We start from the raw sequence: 22,452 nt of genomic DNA, 5'->3' as shown, positions 1-22,452 counted from the left end.
TACCCAGGAAAGCTATGATGAAAAGGTGAAAATGTATTTCCTTCCCTCATGATGACTTACCACTTCAGATGATCCAAGTTTCAGTAAATTCTACCTTCCCCTGTGTGCTGGTTTTGGCTGGGGTAGAGTTAATTTTCTTCCCAGTGGCTACTACGGGACTGTGTTTGGGAACTGTGCTGAAAACAGTGTTGATAGTATAGAGATGTTTTTGTTATTGCTGAGCAGTGCTTACACAGAGCCAAGGCCTTTTCTGTTTCTTATACTGCCCCAACAATGAGGGGGCTGCGTGTGCACAAGAAGCTGGGAGGAGGCACAGCCATGAGAGCTGACCCCCAACTGATCAAAGGGATATCCCATGCCACAAGGCATTGATCTCAGTATATACAGTGGGGGGAAGAAGGAGGAAGGAGGAGTTGTTTGCAGTGATGGTGCTTACCTTCCCAAGTAACTGTTATGTGTGATACAGCCAATGTTTTCCTGGAGATGGCTGAACACCTGCCTGCCTGTGGGAAGTGGTGAATGAATTCCTTGTTTTGCTTTGCTTTTATGCGTGGCTTTTGTTTTCCCAATTAAACTGTCTTTATCTCAACTCACAAGTTATCTCACTTTTACTCTTCTGTTTCTCTCCCTGATCCCACTGCTGAGAGAGTGAGCGAGAAGCTGCATGCTATGTAGTTGCTCATTGGGGTCAAACCATGACACCATGATATTCAGGCAAACTCACCTGCTATGACAAGCTGTCCATAATCTAAGAGTTATCTAAACAACATTACGCCTTGGCTTATAGATATGGTGTATTTTGTGGCTTACATTAAGGAGAAGGCATTGTTCTGAGCTGTCATTTATATACCAGCAGATAAAAAAACCACCGTTACAATATTGTTCCTGTAGAAGAAGCCTACACTAATAAAAGTATAAGATTCTAAAAAGCATTAACCAAATGTTCTTACTTGTCTACCCATCATCTTTTTTGTTGTTGTTCTAATGCTTTTTACAGGAGTTGACAGTACACAAAATCTAATACAGTTTTGGGTAATCATATTTCTTGAACTGGGTGGACCTTGGGAAAGTTACACTCAGCAATAAACAGCCAAAAATACAGAATTTTAGAGAAATTATTTTCTGTGCCATAAGCTAACATATTCAGATGAGATAAAAAGCACCTGGTGTACTAACAAATTCACATGCAGCACAGAAAGCAGGAGTGGCCTTAAATATCAAGAGCTTATGATGATGGAGTCAGGATGAAGAAACTGAAAGAGCACACAGATAAAAAAGTCATACCTATAACATTATACAATATAGGAGAGACAATAGTTGGTTTTTATACGGTCTCAGATTTTCCAGCTGCTCAGCAGGTGCTGTTGGAGATTATCACATCAATGAGACTCTTCGAAGTTAAAGTTCAACAGCATAAAGACCATGAAATGGTCTTTTTCCAAACAGATATAATCACCCTGACTTTTGAATTAACTGCACACTCTTCTGTACTGAGGATATCACAAAGGCATTACAAGGCAACAAACGCAGTTACTTGTAGTTATAAAGCACATATATTCAGAGTGGTTTTTGACTGAATATGTACATCTATGGACAAAAAAGTTATAATGAGTGGTAAGGATCTCAATATAAATCCACAGAAGTGAGAGACTTTGAAATTGTTCTTGAATATTTTTTCTCTTCCCTTACAAGCCCCACTGTGGTTGCACTGTCCTTCTTGGAGCTAGCACAACATCTCATGAGCATCTTGGGAATTGTTTCAATGTTAGAAGTTACCCCACGGAAGGTAAGGAAAGGATTATAAAATGGAGGATACACAAAAGCCTAATACAGTAGAATAATCCAGCATTTATGCAACAACAGTAGCCTTCTGCTCTGACACCCAGTCATTATGGAGAGATACAAAGGAGCTAATCACATAAAGCCCAAGTCCGTGTTTCAAGAGCAGGACTGTGAACAGCATCTCCCACAGACATAGTTGCCTGGGCCAGCCATAAAGGGAATAGTGTTACAAATGGATTGATGGCTAGTGAGAAAATGAACTTCTCACACAAATGCCTTTAGCAAAGTTAACATTCTTCAGATCACATTAGTGAAGATTTTACTATAAAATTAATGAGAAAAATTGAAATGGATATGAAAGTATTGCATGAAAATTTTTGCTAAATTCAGAAGGAGTATTTTTTCCTGCAGTTTGGAGCAAGAGTGGTCTTAGGGTTGATGTACCTACTAGAAATGGTAACTAGTTAAAGTTATAAAAGTGTGAGACTTCTGTGTGTGTGTGTGCACCTATGTACTCCATGCACCTGAAAGCTTTCATTAAAGAACTGCTCTCTACCTTATCTATACTAATATTATTTGGATATTTTTTTCTCCCATTTTAGGCATCAAATAGATGAGGTCCAAAACAGACCCGATTTCTAACATCTTTCCCTTTATATTATGAAATCATAAGAACTATTCTGATGTTTTGATTTTCCTAAAGTCTTTGACTATTCAAGATCTAGGAAGGATTAAAAGCATTAAAACACTGCAGTAAAGACTTTCTCCTAATGTGTTTATCATTCCTGGGAACCATCATTACTATAGGAAAATCTATTCTCAGCAGTTATCCAGCATTTCACTGCAGACTCAGGAGGTCTGGACAGGCCAAAATCCATCAACACATTTGAGTTGTTTTAAGCAAACCTTCAAAGACGTAATCATCATCAAACATCTTCACTAAAACAAAAAAGAAATCTGTGCTGATACCTGCACTTGAGACAGCAAAGCATGCAGCACTTATACTACATAGTAAATGATTTTGTAGCATTTCTAATTACCAGTAATTTTGCAACATCTCCCTTTATTGCATACATAATGGACAGATGTCTGTTGTCATTCTTAGTAAACTCTGCTGCAAAGATAATAAAATGTGTAGCCCTATGCTCAACATCAGTGTTGTTACCAGCAGGTATATCGCTGCTCATAGGCACTATGCCACAAAACACAGAAAAAGCCAGGTTTTCTCAAGGTGTTAGTTGTCCATCCATGAGCAGACACAAACAGGAAGGACTCCTGATTCCAGCCTTTGGGAGAAGAACTGGAATGAGGTATTTCTGTCTTGCTGCAATGAATACTGGGTGCCACTCAACAAAGGAAATGGCTGTTTTGTCCTCCTTACCTGGAAAGGACTCAGGCTACTTCCAGTTCTGAGCAATTAACTTTGGAGGTTTAAAATCTAAACCTCAGTGTCTTTTATTTCAGTCTTAAATGGTCAGAAGTCTCATAACAACCTGTCTTTTCCAATATTATCAGTACATGAAAAAAACAACCCCTAAAAAAAAAACAAAAACAACAACAAAAAACCAAACACCAAAACAAACAAAACCCCAAAAACAAACAAACAAACAAAAAACCCTCCAAACTCCAATCAAGTCAATTAAGCAGGAGAAAGCATTAAAAAGTGAGTGATCAACATTTGATTTTCACTGGCCTAAAATTATCTGATTTTCAGTTGTCTTTTGCTCTGCGTCCTTCCTGGGCTTTTGTCCTCTGCAGTCCCTGTCACCGTGTTTCAGTAGAAGGAAAGCATGCAGAGGTTTTAGGATCCACCAAGCAGACCTCATGCATCTTTTTGAGCCCATGGCATTTCCACTGCAGCTACAGAAAATAGCTAATTTGAGTACAACACCCAGTCCCCTCCTCTGCTTGTTTGTGTACGTATGGCCAGTCTTCGCGAACGAAGATTTGGGAAAGGTCATTACCCTTCGAGCCTGCGCAGTGGATTTTTTAGGTGAGACACAGTGTGTGCTGAACTGAGCCCACCCTTTAATCCTAAGGTTCAACTGCCGGGGCTGAGCGAAGCTTGGACGGTGGCAGTGAGGTCCTCAGGATGTAGGTTTGTTCAGAGTGACCTTCTCTTAGATGGATGGCCTTACAGGGCTGACGAGCTCCATCCGCCCGGAGGGGTTCCCTGATCGGGAATTGAACCCAGGCCGTGGCAGTGAGAGCACCGCACCCTAACCACTAGAGCACCAGGGGGCCCCCTTCTGCTTGTTTAATGCCAGGGCTTTAGGTTCCTTTTCCTAAAAGCCCACAAGTTGTGAGGAGGTCCTTTGTAGTCACAGTAAAGTGGTACATCATCCTCCATGAGCCAGATCCCAGCTCCTACCTCTGACATCTTAAGTCCAATTAACAGGCAGCTGTAGTGATCTGATGTTGCAACTGATGTCAAATACTTACAAATTGGAAGGCAAAGTGTAAAGAAGACATTAAGTACTTAAAAAAACACCAAAGATGCTTCACAGTAGCCGCACTAACCCTTCCCAGTCTTCTGCACGTCCACAAGAGCCCTCCAGCCCTTCTTGCTGTCAAGACTTGCAACTCACCCTAATTTCTACTGGGCTCAATTTGGGAAGGCAGCTCACATGCAACAGGAGGAAGCATCCCATTGCATTGGAAGAATCTTCTTGTCACTTATCTCAAAGCTTGCCCAACGACTCATGATCAGAAAGCATTTGGGTAGCATTCCCAGGGGATTGCACATATTTTAGGTCCTCCATTTCAAACTAACTAGCAAAACAGCAGACCTGTTGAAACAAGGTACTCAGAAAAGAGACACGGCGCTGCAGACATTTCTCTGGTACTCTATTATTTCTAAAATAATAGAGTATATCCTATAATAATAGGATGCAAGAATGATTAAGTACTACCAACAGTACAGGCACCAAGTTTTTTCCCTAATGACCAGCACATCACAACCCGAGGCTAGTAAACTCCATACAAAGTCTCAGTGTGCACTTGTAATTATAACTTCCACTTCATTGTGCCTGCCCTTCCGTTAAGAAAAATCCAAAAGCTACCATTCATTTTAGGGGTCTTTCTGACATGATTAAATCTTTCTCTTCGCCACATATAACAGGAATGCAGGAGAGCTGAGGGAGCAGGGGGAGGTGAGACTGTGACCACACTCCAAGGCAGTCAGAGCATCACTTACAGAAGGAATTGTGTCTATTAGCTTCCTTTTATTTCTTTGCTTTGTGCCCCTCATCCCTCCCAAACAAGACATCCTCTTTTTTTTCAGTCCAGTAGCCTCAGAGTTTGGCACTGTTAACTCCTTTGCAGCACAGGGAATTAACTTCTGGAGTGCAGCAATACGGAATTATCAGACCAGAATCTCCACATAAGCAATAAAAGAAAACAGGTAAATCAACAACAGGAGGCAAGCAGATGATGTTATTGCTTTGGATTTCTCCTGAGAAGCAACTACCTCCCTTCTCTGACTTCATGGGGAATGGAGACATTTAGTACAAGTCCTCATTGACAGGCTTCTACTTTTTTATCTTAAAAGTACTTATCCAAGGCATCTAAAGAAGCACGCCATGATAGTCCATTCTATTTGCAAAGCCAACAGTGTTATTTCCACTGGCGGACAGCCACGTCCACCTGGTGGACAGCCACACCACTGCTTCCTTCCAACAGCTGCTCTGGAATCTCTCATTTCAGAAACTCATTCAAATGTTGCTATGTTTATAGCAGCTCCTTAATTTTCACAGTGGCTTAAGAAGGTTCTTCTCACATATGATTTGCAATATTGTCACACTGAGTTAGACTGGTTAGTAGAGAACCATTATGAAAAGATAGCAGAGGACAGAAAGTAAGGATTTAAGAAAATAAATAACTAACAGTGTGTTACCTGGTCAGCACAGCCTGTGGTGGGAGGTGTGAAATGGGAATTTGCTGCTGCTGCCTTTGCTTAGCCTCACAGCCTGGCATCGAGTATGTCTGGCCCACAAACCCCACTGCACTTTTCATATCCTCTCAGCACAACCTGGTCTTTTTCATTTCTCACCCCATCTCTTCTATGAAATTTCAATTACCCCAAGGAGAAACTACTATTACTATTAGAAATTATGACACTTTAAGACAGATAACACCTTTGTCTGCTTACACCACTACCAATACCAAGTGAATTATTAGGTACTGGAATTGTAAGAATGAATTTGAGGCCTTGGCAGCAGTTCTCTGTTCTGTGCTCTATCAAACTCCAGTCACAGAAAGGTTTCTCTATCTGCGTTGCCTGAGCAGATCACTGCAACCAAAGTCCATGTTGCATCCACTGTAACTGGCTGAATACACAGAGGTGTTACTTCACTGACAAGACAAACTCCCACAAGCTTTAGATAGAGGTAGTTTCCTGCATACTGTGTATTTGTTCTGTTTCACCATGACTAAAAGGAACACAAACCTCTTTTTTAACCGACACAGTCAATTTGCTTTTTGAGTCCATTTAAATGTATAATGGTCCTTCACACGGCAAAGTATAAAACATATGAGAAATGCAGCATTATAAATGTAGAAATCCTATACCTGGAAAGTGGGAGATAGACTTTACCATCAATAACAACTGAGTCATCTGCTTTTCTTCCTAAAGCTGTACATACGTCCTTTCTATTTTAAGTACTTTAACTAAATGTTAAGTATATGTTTTGCTTTGTGATAAAGAGTGGTTTTCCTGATAGTCACCAAGCATAGAAGATTCTTTATTCAAGCTCCCCTGCCCCTTAACCCTTTATCCTACATCTTGGGCTGCAGGAGTTACACTCCTCTTTTAACAGGACAGAAGTGTAAGAACGAAATAAAGTGAGAGTTATAGATAACAGATGGCAGACTGGAAAAGCAGGTCAGTAGATGTCCCCTATTAGAAGATCTAGCCTGCTCCATCTTCATCCCTCCCCTTACAAGCCAGCCTGGCTGCCCCTGTCCCGTGCCAGCTCATTAGTCACAATGCAGCAGTGCCACTGTGGCATGGCAGCATCTCTCACTTTGATTCCATTCTCAGTCTACATCTCAACTTTTCTCCTTCCAATAGTATTTGGATCACAGGCCAGTTGAAGTCAGGATTTGCAATAGTCCTTGGGTGTCAGCCCAGGAGAATTAAAAGTATTATCATTAGTAGCCTGCAGCGCTTCTGTTCACGGAGGCAAAATCTGACATCAGTTGTCTGACATCAAGCAGTTGTATCAGAGCAGTATGAGCCTGCTATGTAACACCACAGTAAATGCTCTGGAGTCAAATCCACTTTGATTTGTACAACTTTTTTCATTTCTCCAGTCTCAAATATTTATTCCCTGTGAGCCGCTTCTTGCGTTGCCGAGGAACATCGGGCATTCCGGCCATGTTTTGCCTGACACTGGCACTAAACAAGTAATGGGTCTATAGTTTCTGATTACAGACAAAATGAGTTTCTCAGGATTAGGACCTTTGCATACATCTTTTATGTTGTCACAGTTTTGTTTACCTTAAATACACTCTGAATCTAAAACATATTCATCATGACCTCAAGTTTCCACACTAGACATGCATTCATAAATGTATCCTTCTAATTCACACTGATGCTCGTCACAACACAGTCAAGTTATGGATCTTAAGCCAGACTTGAGATTCATTTCTCACAAATTAAAACGCTTACATGCCTTTAACCTACTGATTTCTTTTCATTGACAATAAAAGAAGTAAAAGCTAACACTGTAGATATCTAAAGGTACATGAGATGAATCCTGTTCTTTATGTCACTGTTTAGCTTTGGATTCTCTTCTGTGAGCCAGGTCCAGGAGATGAACATGAGACAGAGTTCAGAAACTCCTGAATCACAGAGCTGGTCAGTGTTGATGGTTCACTGGCAACTTAGGGCAGCATGCTACGACTTGTTGGCTGTGAGCAGCTTTATGAAAAATCACAGATCTAAAACCTAAAAATCCCATAAAGTCTATTAAAGAATTTTGGTCATTAACAAAAACTTTCTACAAAGAAGAAAATTCTGTGGAGAGAGAATGAATTACAAATCTCAATTCTGCCTAATATTTTATGCACTGTACCTTACTTACATGCTCTTTCTCATAAGTGGCATGTTACTACAATCAATATTAAAAAATGCATAAGGCGGACACTGAGTGGGAAAAGAGTTGCTCAAATATTTACAACAGAAGCCCAAAAATATCTGAATTTCCAATTCTAAGACGTGTGCTATAACCATGGTGCCAAGCAAGGTGATAGAAAGAAGGGGCTGAAAGCCTTAAGACTCTGCTAATGGTTTACAATTAATTCTTGGGTGTACCGCGAATGCAGTTCAGCCCAAATGCAGTGCCAAATATTAACAGAAAGATTGGTTTCAATATAGGGAGTATTTTCTTTTCTAAATGATCCTACCTTCATCTTTTTCTTTAAAGTCACTAACCTACCTCATTCTGATGGTGGCAGCAGCATAATAAGGATAACAACAATTAATGGAACCACCTAAATATTTTGAGAAATATATAGTTCAGATATCTTACATTAGTAAATTCCTTTCCATGTGGTCTATAACACACAAAGTTTTGCCTGCCTACCAGCACTTGGGCCTCATATCTCCAGTTATATGTCTTTAAATCACCATTCAGAGTAAGCACAAATAAGATGCAGAAAATCTTCCATCAATCTCCTACAGATTTAGCCTATCAGAGGTGAACTCAGAGATATGCTGTTGTTAGAACTATCTCATTAGCTGCCTTTATTCATAAACAGCCATCAGGGAAATTCTACCATAGACAGAAAAAGAGCAAGACTAGATAGAACTGGGATTCATCATCTGTCCTATGCAAGAAAAATCTCCATAACTTAAGTTCACACTTGATACTGTTTCCAGAAATTTGTTTGAGACTTCTTACATGCATCTGCATTTTCTGCCTCAGGACACAACCATACTTAGCCAAAGAAACTCTGGAACCTGAAGACAAGGTCTTCAGAAGGCTTAGGGAGTGAAGTGGCAAAGTTAATGAAATGAAGGTAGAAAAACTGGGAGGAAACAATCAGGGAAGAAAGTCGTCTGCATGTAGGGAGTGGACTTTAGCATTGGGAAGACCAACAAGGGCAGGGAAAAGTCTCACGAGAACACTGGATTTTGTTCTCTTTCTCATGCACACCTTCAGCTCTGTGTAAATGAGGTCAGAAAACTCGACTTACCTCGCTCACATGTTCTCCCCCAATAGCCAGTGCCAGTGCAGTCACAGATGAAGCGGTTCCAGCCATCCTTGCACACTGCATTGTTCTTACACGGGTAGCTGTCGCACTGCTTGGTGCTGAGGCGGGAGCAGGAGGACTTGACTCCTGCAGCATTCTGTGCCTCTGCCAGCTGCCGGATGTTCTTGCTTCTGCCATCAATGAACAAGTCTCGGATACAGCCGACATAGCCATAGTTCAGCATTGCTGTCCAGAGCTCTGTGGGAAGGATGAGTCCTGCCCGGTTCTCAGGCAGCCCACCAAGGTACATGTCGCCTTCCAGATCTAGGATCTCGCTCTCCCCGCTAGCGGTGAATGGGGTGCGTCTGCTGTTCACTGATATAGTACCTAAATGAGGAGGATAAGAAGGCATTAATACTTTCAATTACAGTCTCAGTTTAGCTCACTTTTTTCCAATAACTGAGTGAGGTTTAAGGTTCAGCATAGGAGAGTAAAGATTCCTCCCTATCCAAATGCAATTCCAACAGATATGTTAGCTGTGTGTCTCTCACACAGCTCTGTCTCCTCTTGAACTATAGGTCCTAAGTACTTCCCTGCAGTGATTGAAGATCATGTGTCTGTATCCCAAATTGCATTATAAAGTCAGAATCATAACTGTGCAATGGCTAAATAATATGTAAAAACTGAGCGTTATTCAATAGTATTCATCCAGTAAAGCAAAGACTTACTGAGAACATACAGGATTTTGATATAGGACTGGAGAGAAAAAAGATAAGCAAAAGAATAGTAATTCACACTACATAGCTCTTTCAGAAAACACTTAATCAGTACCTCCAAACCTGGACCTGAATGATGGAACTAAATAGACATCATCAGTTTTGTAGGTGACATCAACTTGAGGACAACAGTTGATGTATTGGAGGAAGCACTAGGCTACCATTCAGAGAAACCTTTACAAGGTGGATCAAAGGACTGATAGCAATATTTGATGTAAATCAAAAACAAAAAATACAAAGTCCTACACTGGGGTCAGAATAGCCTCACACTCATGTACAGGTTGCAGACCAACTGGCTAAGGAGCAACTCTGCAGGAAAGGACTTGGAGATGTGGCAGGCAACAATCTGAATATGAGTCAGCATTGTGCACTTGTAGTGACAAGAGACACTGATTACAAGTTGCAGTAAGGTGTCCAGCCAGGACAGGGTTAATTTTTACAGTAGCCAGGAAGGGGGATCTCACATCATTGCCAGGGGTGGGGGAGAGGGGCTCTCTTGCCAGGAGAAGGGGTTCCTTCCAGTCAAACGTATTCCTTCCAGTCAAGCAGATGGAGCAGCGGGGCAACAATGGTTCCAAGCCAGAGGGAATGGTGGCATGGTGCTAGTGCCCAGCCAGAGGGAGTGGTCAGGGTGGTGTGGTTGCGCTTGGGTCAAGCTCCATGGCGAGCACTTTTGCATGAGAATCACTCTTTTGTACACTTTTGTTACCAATATTGTTGCTGCTACTGTTCATTTTATCCCATTGTTGTTTCCAGTAAATTGTTCTTATCCTAACCCATGACCCTCACCTTTTGTGCCTCCAATTCTCCTCTCCAGTCTGCCACAGGGGGGATGAGGAGGAGAAGCGAGCGAGCAGCAGTGTGGTTTGGAGAGCGTGGGTGGAGGCACTAAATTGGGAAGTACTATTCCTAAACCACCACACAAGGGAATCTCCAGCTCCATAGAAAAGGACATTTTTCACCACAAGAAGAGTCAAACATGAGAACAGAAACCTCAGAGAAGCTGTGGAATCACCATCCTGACACAACCCTGAAGAAAGTCTAAACTGAACTAGAAATCTCCAGAAGTTTGTTCCAAAGTAAAATATTCTATGATTTTACAAAGAAAGTTTTCTAATTTCCATTTTATAAAGAGGAAAATTGAGGTAGAGAGAGACAAAGGTTATCTCTGAAGAACAGTTATTATTAAAACTTTAGTAGCTTCCATACACTCCAAGCAATATGTGGGCATACTGCACTGAGACCATTCCTATATATTTCAAGAAATTGTCCCAGCACATAAAATAATCAGAACATGTAATACATAAGTAAATAAGAATATATGAAACAGATACAGAAAAGCAAAATTATTTGTTAAAGGTCAGACAGTGCATCCAAAGAAAAACGGAAAACATAATGCACATGTCTCACATCCCAGAGCAGTGTATTCTTCTGAAGAGCATTTAGCAGCTTCCGTGATAGGGGCATCTGCCCATCAGACACTCATCTAAAAATCAGCAATTCACTCTCCCTAGCTATAAATCATCACATCCAATTGCCCTGTCATTAAGATAGTCTGTCTTCAGAGACACTTATCCAAGTTTTAAGATTAATTTCACATAATTGCATTTTTATCTACACCCCTAAAATAAGGTGGGAGAGTTAACAGAATTAGCCCTGTTTCGTGTCTCTGTGAGAAAGTATAGACATGTATACGCACTTTTTTCTCAGTTGTAATAGGTGTCCTCTTAAGGGAATGGCACATACGACACAAACACGAGGTATTTCATGTGTGTGATGTTCAGGAATAATTGAGGAATAACGTCAGAGGCAGCAGAGTGTCAGAAGCAACACAGGCATTACAAATTAAAGGTTCAAAGAGAACAATAGTTATTTGATGAATCATTTTGTAAAAACAAGCTGCAGCGCCACAGGCATTTTCTCTTTTACAAAGTAAGAAAAGAGAACACATGACAATACACATACAGTCGCACAGGCAATGTGTCTCAGAGCCACGGAACTGCAGCCCCCCTTCCAGCATCTCTGTTGCTACTTCTCAAAAACAGCCTGTAGAAATACTGGAACACTGAGTTCTAGACAGCTGCTACTACAGAGAGAAAAAATATCACCTGTAAAAGCCACAAAGGTAAAGAAACCCCCTAAAGGACAAGAAATGTGGGATACCAAGAAGTATAAAACCTGGAGAAAGATGGTGAGATGATGAATGGAAACAGGCTAGAGAGAAATCGAAACATTCTGCCAGTGTTTTCCACTCTGCAACAATTCCGGTAAGGAGATGGTACTAGTTTGGCTGCACAGCATTTTTAAGACCAACCAGCTAAGAAGGAGAAATTCTGAATTGACCCTACCCTAGGAAGAAGCCCTTGCATGAGTTGACATCCTTCCCCTCCCCACCCCCCCCAAATCCCATATTTGCAACTCTGTTTAGAGTAGATCCAAGTTGATCCAAATCCATCGTGAGAAATCAGAAGCATCCAAGCATCTCCTTTCCAGCGCCTTAGGCACTTTATGCAAGATTAAAGAACTAACAGACCAAAATACCACAGTTACTGAGGGCAGAGCTGGCATCCAAAGCAGTGCACTGATGCAACTGTACATTAAACCTTCCAGTAAGATGTTTAGTGTCTGAGTGGGTGGGACATCATGTATGTTGTGTAGCTGATGACCAGCTAAAAATATTGTCTTGTGTAGCAAGCTCACGGTTCCCCAGCTAGAAACTGTGACAGGTTTTGTGAACACTTTGTGGGAGCTTTCCCCAAAGACAGAAGGGTTACAGTACACTAGGTGCCCAAGTCCTTGCTACCAGCTTTTGTCAGCGTAGAGAGACAAAAACAGCTTTTCTTGCTCTGGCAGCCAACTCAGACCAAAGCATACACAAGGCCTAAGGGGACTAGAGGTGCCAGAGGTTATCTGAGCATGACTGCCAAGCTCCCACAGCGCTAGTGCTCCTGCCTTAGTGCATCACAATAGGGAATATGTGGATTTTTAGGCTATTTTACTAAGCTCAGCAGAACCTGAAGTTTTGGATTATCAGAGAAATGGGAAAAAGAAGGGGAGAGATGACACCTAACAAAGTCTGTTTTAGTAAAGAAAATCAGAACCTCTAGGTCACTAGCTCATTAAACCCAAATGGCTGTTGTTAGCCTCAATTAAGTAAATTCATTAATTCAGTTTCTAGATGACAGGCATCCACATTGTGGGGAAAAGAAAAATCTTCAAGGTGTAACCACTCTCCACTCCACATGTGGGAGAAAAGCCAAGGAATAAACAAGAAGAGATCCAGAACTCCTTTCTCATGTCAATCACAAGTGTCACTGAATAAGAGTGACTGATGCTTGCTAAAGGTATGATGTAAAGAAAGGAATGCCAGTACCCTGGTTTTCTCAAGACACAAGACATCAGTCACTAGGATCATTAACCAAGTATTCACTGTCAGCAGAAAATATACTTTAGAAAAACAAAAAAAAAGGAACCAGAACATACAAACATGTTCCTTCCTACTGAGAAAAGTGTTTCTAATTCAAAATTTGTTACCTCTAATCAATGTCCAGAACATCACAAATCTCCCTGCCAAGTGACAAACAAGTCAGTTCTACAGTTTCATTCATCAATTAGCAGTGCTGTCTGTCACACCCTCCTAGTTTAAATGAACATGTGTCCCTGTTCCTAGGGTTTTACAAACATTCTTTGTGGAGAGCCTAGTGTCATTTCTTTTCTTCTCCCTCTGCAGTTGTCTCTTCAGGGATGAGACAGTCACCAAGTGAGCAAGCAAAACTCAAGTCAGTACTGAATGAAACTAATTGAGTTTATCCTTGGAGGCTAATTAAATTTTAGCAATTCTAAAGAAATCAAAGCTCCACTTATTTATTTATGGTTTCCTTTGTAAAATGTCCCTATCGATGTCTTTAGGAGATAGCAATATATAACCACACATATTAAGTCCCAGTAGAGCACCATGCCAAATACAAAGAAACTACTCACATCATCAAAGAAAAAAATAGCTTCAGGCAAAGACCTGTTCAAACAGCTAGGCCTTGCATGGTATCTAAAAGTCAGCTCTTTTTAAAACTCAGGGGAAGAAAATTGTAGCAGTGTTCTCTGTATTGATGGTATTCAGCAACTGGAAAAATCAAGTTTGGGATCTAAAACTATCATCTGGAGATCACCAGACAACCCAAATCCACTTGCAAATGTAAGCAAAATTTCCTTTGAAGGGAAGGTTTTGAGATCCCAATGGTTCAGAAAAAAAATCGACTACAATTGTTCGCATATTCTCAAGATGAAGTTGCAGTATTTGATCATTTTTGTTCTCCACAGTTTCAGAGCACATCATGAGTATGTTAGCTTGATATTCAGCACTAGAAACAAACAAAATACCTCTTGGTAATTACAAGGTAGGTGTATTTTTAGAAATAAACAAAAACACATAATTGAAAATGAGAAGCTGCAAGGCAAGAAAAAGGAACATCCACTGAATGTTGACTCATTAGAATTTGGCATCCAAAAGATGTAAAGAAGCCTAACTGAAAACTACAAAATACTAAAAGAAACAGAAGAGATGCAGAACTCCAGAACAGAATAGGGTGAAAATGTTGATTTGTTAGCATAATTTTGTGTCTGGTTGTGTCCATTACTTTTATTTTCCTCGTGACCAGACACCAGCTGCAGAAACCCAAATGAGACCAGTGAAATTTGTCAAAGTGAGAACAGTGGTTCTGAGGACCTTAAACCTTACCATGGCCTATAAAGAATTCATCACTATAACTATGCATGCAATTGAAAAGATAGATCCAGAATATCCGAGGATTGTGAATAAAACATTAATAGACTGCCTCTGGATGTGCTATCCAAAGTTCACACTAAATCTAGTCATCACATCTTTGCTTTGCTGGATAAACATCACTGGAGTAGCACCAAGCTTTTTTAAGAAGGTGACTCATATCTAACAGGTTTTGAAGGTTCTGAGAATTAATACACAGCCCTAGGTCTGAACCTGAAACGTGAATCTGCTTAAGAAACAGTCATCACTCTACCTGATCTTCCATCTCGTTGAATGTCCACATGATACCATTCTCCATCATTGGCTTTCTTCTGGGTGGCCTTGACTTTGATGGTCCCAGAACCCATGTCCAGCAGCAAGTAGAGGTTTCCATCTAGAAGCTCAACTGCAAAGAAGTCTACCTTTGTATTTTTCTGGCTTCTGGCATCTTTCCTCTCCTGAGGCTTGCCGTGAGTGAAAAGGATCAGTCCATTAGGTTCAGTGGTTCTGAAGTCAAATGAGATAGAGCCCATCCTTTTGGTATTCCACTTAGGCAGACTAATATAGGCCTCAGGTGTCTCAAAGCTGATGGGATCCAGCGTAGCCACATTTTCACATATGAATTTCACTTCCCCATAGATCTTCATCTTAGTATCACCAATCCGTGCCAAGCGAGACAGCTCCAGACGAATGTCATTATTCTTATAAACAACCTGCCAGACACAAGGAAAAGCATCATACATCAATCCTGCATACAATACAAATACCCCAGGTACTTTCAGCCATGGGAGATAAACTTCTTCCAAAAGGCAGGGGGGAGCAGAAAGGAGACAGTGCAAGAGTCTGACATCAAGACAGAGTGAGAGAGCTGAAGCAGGAGTGTGTATAGAAATGACAGCAACGGGTACTTTGCAATAACTATAGGTCACATAAGCAGTCAGAAGAGAATATTTAACTGAAAGGCACTAAGAACAATTAACTCTACCACAGGCCCACTCGGCTGTAAAAGCCTTTGTACAAAAAATCCAGTGTATGTCTGGTATCATGCTGTTATATTTGCATAAATCCCATACAAAATACATAACAAAGTGTAACCTCCATGTCCATCTCTACTAGCCACAGCAGGGAACTCAGTACCACCACTATCATTTCGCTATTATTCCTACAAGCCCATTTAACTACTAGGAGAGAGATGCAAAAAAATTTCAGCAAGTTGCTGTGAACTGTTAGTGATTGCCCTGTAGCTCCTAAAGAAAAAAATAAACAAAAGACTTAAAATTTCTCTTATCAAGGAATCTTATATCACTACATGCACAAACAGGTACAAGAATTAATTCCTGGAAAGCAGACTCCTCTCTGCCCCATGCCATTCTCACACAGGCAGGAACTGGAGAAAGCACAAAACTGAAATATTTGCAAACTGTACTTCCTCTCAACCCCCTCCATGCTTCCTAAACCCAGAAGTGGCATACACAGCAAGCAAAAGCACTTCTGCAACTAACACAATTTGTATTGTATTTATGTTCTGTGATACTACTGAAGACTCATTTCTTCTAAGGAGTTATTATTTTAAAATACTTTGTGTCTAATACGTATAGTATATACACATTTGATTTCTGCTTTCAAAATGCTATCAGGATGAGTTGTCATCAATTTGTTATGAAAAAAGAAGGGAAAGTAGATATGCATTGTTAATTCTACAATTAGGACAGGGAAGTCAGAGAAATGTGCACGCAGTAAATATTAAAAGGTGAGAGAAGAGAATGAGGGACAAGCTTCTAAATTAGGTGACTTCAGGATGAAAAAAGTAAATGAAATCACAATTCACCGCATTCATAGTAAGCAAAGAATTTCCAGCTTTTGCTAAGCATTAAAGGAGAATTTCCCCAGTGCAGTCAGCACAGCATCAGATTTTCCTTCGCAAAGGCAAAACACAGAGCGAAAGGAGAAGCCAGCTATTAAATCCCATTTGGAGACATGGCACAAAGCTGTAGTTCCTCCCAGCAGAGGACAGTATTGACCCACAGTAACTTGTTTTACTCCAATTCTCAATAAAGTGCTCTGCCCTCACGCAGGCTTCAAAAACATCAAGTCTATTAATAGCTGCAATAGGACTAAAATAAACTTTCAAATTTGGGAACTGTACTGGTTTCATTGTATGGATATGGATTAACCACGTCAAATGCTCTCATTAGACAGACCATACACGTGCTTTCACTGACACAACAAGGGTGTGCATTACAGCCTCCACTCTTGCCAGACAATAATGTGCACCTCAGTCAGACTTTAGTTCTGAGCACTGCATGAAGTCCCATCTCTGTTTCTCAAAGAAAAAGAGGAAAATAAATAGAAAAAACTAAGAGGATGGAGCAGGATACTTTACGAGGATAGCCTGAAAATGCTCATACTTGGAGAGCACTGGGAAAAATAGGATTGAAGTTCATAGAAGATGGAGAAGGTTAATGTAGAACTGCTCTGTGCCAAACCCAGCAGTAATAGAACTAGAGGTCCTCGCTGAAACTTGTATGAAGTCAGTTTAAAATGGATTTTTAGAAGTACTTATTTACACAGAAGGTAGTGCACTTCTGAAGCTTGCTGCCACAGGAGGTCATGGAAGTAGGGTCAAAAAGAACCAGAACGAAAAATGAACACCAAGTACACAAACTGATACTAAAGTAGTAAACCAGAAAGTCACGAACAATGAAGAATCTGAGAGCAAGTTTGAAAGGACAGACCAAGAAAGCAAGCACAAAGGAAGACCTGAGGAAGAGAAGATAAAGGGTGTTGAATAGATACAAGATTTCTGAATTCAATCTTTTCAAAGAAACGGATCCACCCCAATCAGAATCTCCATTATTCAAGTGTTTGTTGTTCTAAATTATTTTCTTAAGAAAAAAAATCCTAGCTTGAGAAATCTAAAAAGCACCTGTGTTTAAGGAAAAAAGTGTAACTATTTCCATAGCTGACTTGAGGTATTATTGAAAGACACATTTGGACATTAATATCTTGACATATAATCAGGTACGCCAGAACTTTCAGCACAATAAAAGAAAAGGATAAAAATAATCCTTGGGTGTAAAACTAAAGTAAATCCTTGGCAAGAACAGAGAAATGCTAAGGCAGCTCCTGATAACCACAGTTCAATTGTTAAACCAAAGGTTCAAGAATGAAAAAAAGGGAATATAATTAAATGACTGGAATGCATGTCCCATAGTGAAGAACATTCAAATTCAGTCTGTTTAATAGGTAGAGGTTAAAAGGTGATCCGATTACAATCTGTGAGTACCTGTGCAGAAAATGGAATGTGGCAATAGAGGGTTCTTCAGTTCATGTGACAAAGGAACAGTGGAATCTGGAGGCTAAAAACTGAAGTTAAAGAAATTCACATTTTAAAATATTATGACTTATTTTTACATGAGGTAATTTGCTTCTGAAATAATTTACTACAGGTTATGGTGTGTTCTCTGCTACTGGCAAATTTTAAATTAAAATAGTATCTTGTTTTCTCTAAAAGATACAGTGAGACAGGAATTAATTATATAGCAAATCAGCCTAGATTATCATAATGGCTCTTTCTGGCCTCATAACCTATGAATCTTTGTGTTTTAATGAAATCACCAGATGCTTCAGTGCAGTTTCCAGGACAGATGAAACACATCCTTCCCAACTGTTAAAACTGCCTGGTAAAGGAGTAGATGCTGCTGTCAATTCTGGTCTCACTTGTCACCAGTGCTTTCAGTGAAGTTGTTTTATATTTTCATGTGTTTGTGATCCTACCTTGCAACATACCATTAAAAATGAAGGCAAGTAAAAAGTCTTGGACAAAAAAACTTGATTCTATAGTTCAAATATATAAGCTTCAAGAACTAGTTTCTTAGAGTTACTGCTGCAAGCCAGAAAAGAAAAATTTTCAAGTTTCACCAAGAAAGCTTTCTGCCACCAGAAAAATCTGCATAGCACTTGCTACCTTGTAGTGTCATGAGCAACCTCTGAACTAATTTGAAGGCTTTTCAGTATGGCAGAATACTGATTGCAACCCACACCTCTAACTCCAAATGAGGCCATGACTGACCCAGAGTGCTGTCCCTCACTTGAACATAGTGTCACTCTGGGACATGGTTTCTATAGCAATTGAGAAGAAAGCAAGCAATAAAACAGTGCCCATTTTTATCAGATGCTTCCTAAACAAACACAATCTCACCTGTTCAAACAGAGACAAGCTTGAATTCATCCCATGTCCGATATTTGTATCAGAAAAGGTCTGAGGGAGTCAAGGACATGATTCTTGATACAGACATACACATCTACCTTACAGTTATTTTGGGAAGGAAGGTGGAAAACAGAAAGGGGAAAAGAAATTACTAGCAAAAGCTATGCACAGAGCATTTGAAAAGTAACCGCCATTCCTCCAATCTTTAAATTGCTTTATATTCCAAAAATTAAACAAGAATAATAAAAAATTTGGGTTTTCCTTTTCCATGAGGACTGCTTCTAAACAATCTTTCAAAAAGGAATATTAACTGTTCAATGCCTTTGCTTAATGAATTTGACCAGTATAAATGGATGGTCAGGGATGGGATAGTCCAAATACACATGGACCTGATAATCAGCAGGAGAATTTCATGACATCTGAGACATTTTGAGGGGAAAAAAAATATACATTAAATTGTGTTTCCTATAATCTGCTGAGAAAGATGAGTTTGTTTTAGGCAGAGTTAAAACAAATAGACAATCTAATTTTGAGGTTTCTTAAAAATGGTAACTTTGCAATTCTGAAGCATTCAAGGAATTTCTCCAGCTAAACTTATAAGAAGTTTCACTCATGGGTTAATGAGAGCTCTAATCAGATGGCTTTTCACAATGATGAAAAGCATCTCTTTGCAATCAAGTGAAGTTGTAGATAGAGAGGCAGCGACAAAAAGTGAGGGAAAATGATGTGTTAGACTTGGTCAGTGGCCAATATAAAAATTCCTCTCAAAGTTGGTGCTATTAAGGAGGAAATATGATCTCCAGTGCAGGCTGGATGCAGGGATGCTCCAAAGGGAAATGGCTGTTGATCGCCTGGCAAATTAGATGACCACCATGGAAAAGAGCAATAACTTGAAGGCTGCATATGTTTAGCTAGCTATGAAGAGCCCTTTTCAAAGTTCAGCCAAATTTTTCACCTATTTTATTCTATGTATCACTAATTGCTTTTTTCTGTCACAGGCTGCCCCCTTCACTAACTGTCCATATCAATTCTCAGAAGGAATAACTGCAAGACATTCAGAGTAGAGCCTTTCTGAGACTTCCTTAAAGGCACCTGCACTGAACCAGACAAGTTTCTGCAGCTTAAAAAAATTACAGTTTACCCACTGGTTTATCAGAACTGTGTTTTCCTAGCCTGCTCTGATGAGCAAGTAGAAACAAACACACCAGTTAAAAGCGCTTTACATTCTGTTTGGGGCAGACTATCTATGAAGCAATCCAAGGCTTCAGCGATGGGCAACTAAAGTTGCTACACTTGTTCACTGGGATAACAACTGTAATCAGATAATAAACAAACACAATCACCATTCACTACACTGAAAAAGTTAATTTACCTGTAATGAAAAACAATACATTGAACATTGATGAAAAGTAACTGAAACCACACAAATAAGACTCAAATATGATTTGTGCTATGCTGAGTAAAGTAATGCAATCCTCCATTTCATCTGAATTATGTTTAACAAAGAATACGTGTTCACTCAGCGTTGAGGAATATACTCAGTGCAGGGAGCTCAGTGTGCCACTGCAGTGCAAGCTGCGGGTTGAGCTTGAGCTCTGGGTGGCAGGAGCCTGAGGCAAGAGGCCATGAACTAGTGCTGGTCCTTTGCACAACAAAGAGCACAGGACCCCTGGCCCAGCCAGGTGACCAGACACTCAGAGACATAGCAGGAGCCAAAAACCCCAGACTTTGGTCCACTTAGACTGTGAGTGCTTTGTTCAGGGTCCCTCCATGGAGGTACCATGTTATTTTGTTATTTAGTTATTGCACCAAGGTAAAATTATTTTAAGGATCTGCTATGGGAAACCTCAGGTCAAGCTGGTAAGGAAACCTGTGTTTCCCAGCTGTGAGAGTGGTGTGTGTAGCTGCGAAGGGGCCTCTACCTAGCTTAAATGCTGTGAGTGTAACTGCCAGAGTGGCTCCTAGATGGTCAGATGGGAAAGCTTCCTTAACACCCAACTAAAAATAGGAGCAGGGTGAGTAGAACACCTAAACAATAATGCAGAACTATTTCCAGATTCCCTAATTTATTTTTTTTCCACCTTACAAATCAATTATAGGCTCTGAATAACTTCCGGTTTTATGGAAAACTGCAGAAGAGAAAAGAGATTGATTTAGTTTCAGAAGACTTGCAGGAAGATACAGAGAAGCACTCCCTGAAGTAGGATATAAGGAGAAAGGGATTCAAGGTGCCAGCAACAAAAAGACTGAAAAAGGTTCGGTGGAATTTCTTCAGCTGGTTTACTGAGAATGTTTCCTTAACAGATACAGAAAACAGAGGACCCAGGATTTCACTGTGGTCACAACTGTCCTTTGATCCAAGAAGTGATATCACAATGGCTGCATGGCCATCAGTGATACGGCAGTAGCCATGGAGCCTGCATATGGCCAGGCATGGGTATGAGGCCATTGTGGTGTTACTGAGGACCCCACAACTACATCTCGTGAAAAACATGATGGGAATATCAGAAATTATATATATTTATTTGTGGAAATAAAAGGGATCACACTGTCTAGAGGGGGCAGAAACCTTTATGTAGTTGAAAGAGAAATGCATCTCTTGCTCTGAAGGATTCTGCATTAGTCTCAAAGACTAAAGCAGTTTCCCCAGCTAACAAAAGGCACAGCATGGGTGGCAGTAAGATTAAGTAGAATTGGCTGTAGCATGAACTATTATTCGAGGATGAATACTCTTTTGTGATGGAAGGATCAAATCCTCTTCTTTCCTTGCTACAGAAACTTCAAGTTCTTCAATAAGTGAAGAAGGGGATCACAGAAAATAAGGTATCATTTCTGGATTTATTAAAATATCACTTTCCCACAGATTTTTCTAAGCAATGGTGAAAAAGTCACCTAAACTCAATATTTTCTAAAATATATTCCTCACGTTGTGGTGGTCAATTTGAGATCATGGAATTGGTTTTGCAGAAGTGCTCATTAGCCAAAATCTGTAAGAGAATAAATACAGCAAAGTGTTTAAGGCATTTAACTGTGGATTCAGGCACACAAACTGAACTTTCCTCTTATTTAGGTTATATTCAACCTCCATTTGGCCTAGTAACAGAGAAGAATAAAAGCTGCAGAACAAGGAAGCCAAGATGGCCAGCTGTGATGCTTCTCACGTGTTCCCCTGTGTCACAGCACATTGTTTAAGGCCATAGACAAAGTCATACCTCATGGTAGCCATGAAAAGCAACTTGTATCTTGGATTTGTTTCTGCATAGAAGAAGGACATAGAGAAGATATGTCTGTAGTACACAAATATTCATCCATAAACAATAATGAGGAAATCCTATGTTCTACACTGAGCCTACGCAGTGCAGAGGTAAAACAAGACAGAAGAAATAAACACTTAACAGTTACACACAGAAAATCATTCATTGGTGCATCCAATGATTGAAAGGTGCATTCTGGAATGTATGGAGGCAGAGAAGGAAATAGCGCTGTACTCCTCTAGAAATCATGTATAGTTTGGAGAACTGCACTTCAAGAAAGGAGTGGAATTATTGGAAAGAGTCCTGATGAGAGCAAGAAGAATAACCAGGGCTCTAGTAAAGAAAAGAAAGTTTGAAAGGAGACATTATAACAGCATTCAAATAGAAAAGGGCTGCTACAAAGCAGAACGGAACAATCTCTTCTTTGTATCTATGCTGAAAAGGCCAAGAAATAATTGGCAAAAATTACAGCAG

General features: G+C 40.1%; 1 protein-coding gene across 23 annotated transcripts in view; it reads right to left on the bottom strand.

Annotated features, from left to right (window-relative positions):
• NRXN3 (neurexin 3) overlaps window positions 1-22,452 on the bottom strand; it is a 935,277-nt gene that overhangs the window by 668,956 nt on the left and 243,869 nt on the right. For all 23 annotated transcript variants that reach the window (XM_018082450.2, XM_018082461.3, XM_018082475.2 and 20 more), the window contains 2 exons: window positions 14,789-15,227; window positions 8,983-9,366 (listed from right to left, as the gene is read on the bottom strand). In XM_018082450.2, the coding sequence (XP_017937939.1) occupies window positions 8,983-9,366; window positions 14,789-15,227 (823 nt within the window). The remainder of the gene's footprint in view (window positions 1-8,982; window positions 9,367-14,788; window positions 15,228-22,452) is intronic.

The sequence above is a fragment of the Manacus vitellinus genome, unplaced genomic scaffold (genome assembly GCF_001715985.3).
Source record: "Manacus vitellinus isolate BGI_N305 unplaced genomic scaffold, ASM171598v3 scaffold_6_pilon, whole genome shotgun sequence".
Lineage (NCBI taxonomy): Eukaryota > Metazoa > Chordata > Aves > Passeriformes > Pipridae > Manacus > Manacus vitellinus.
Note: the sequence above shows the minus strand (reverse complement) of the source record. Positions and strands in the feature narration are given on the sequence as shown.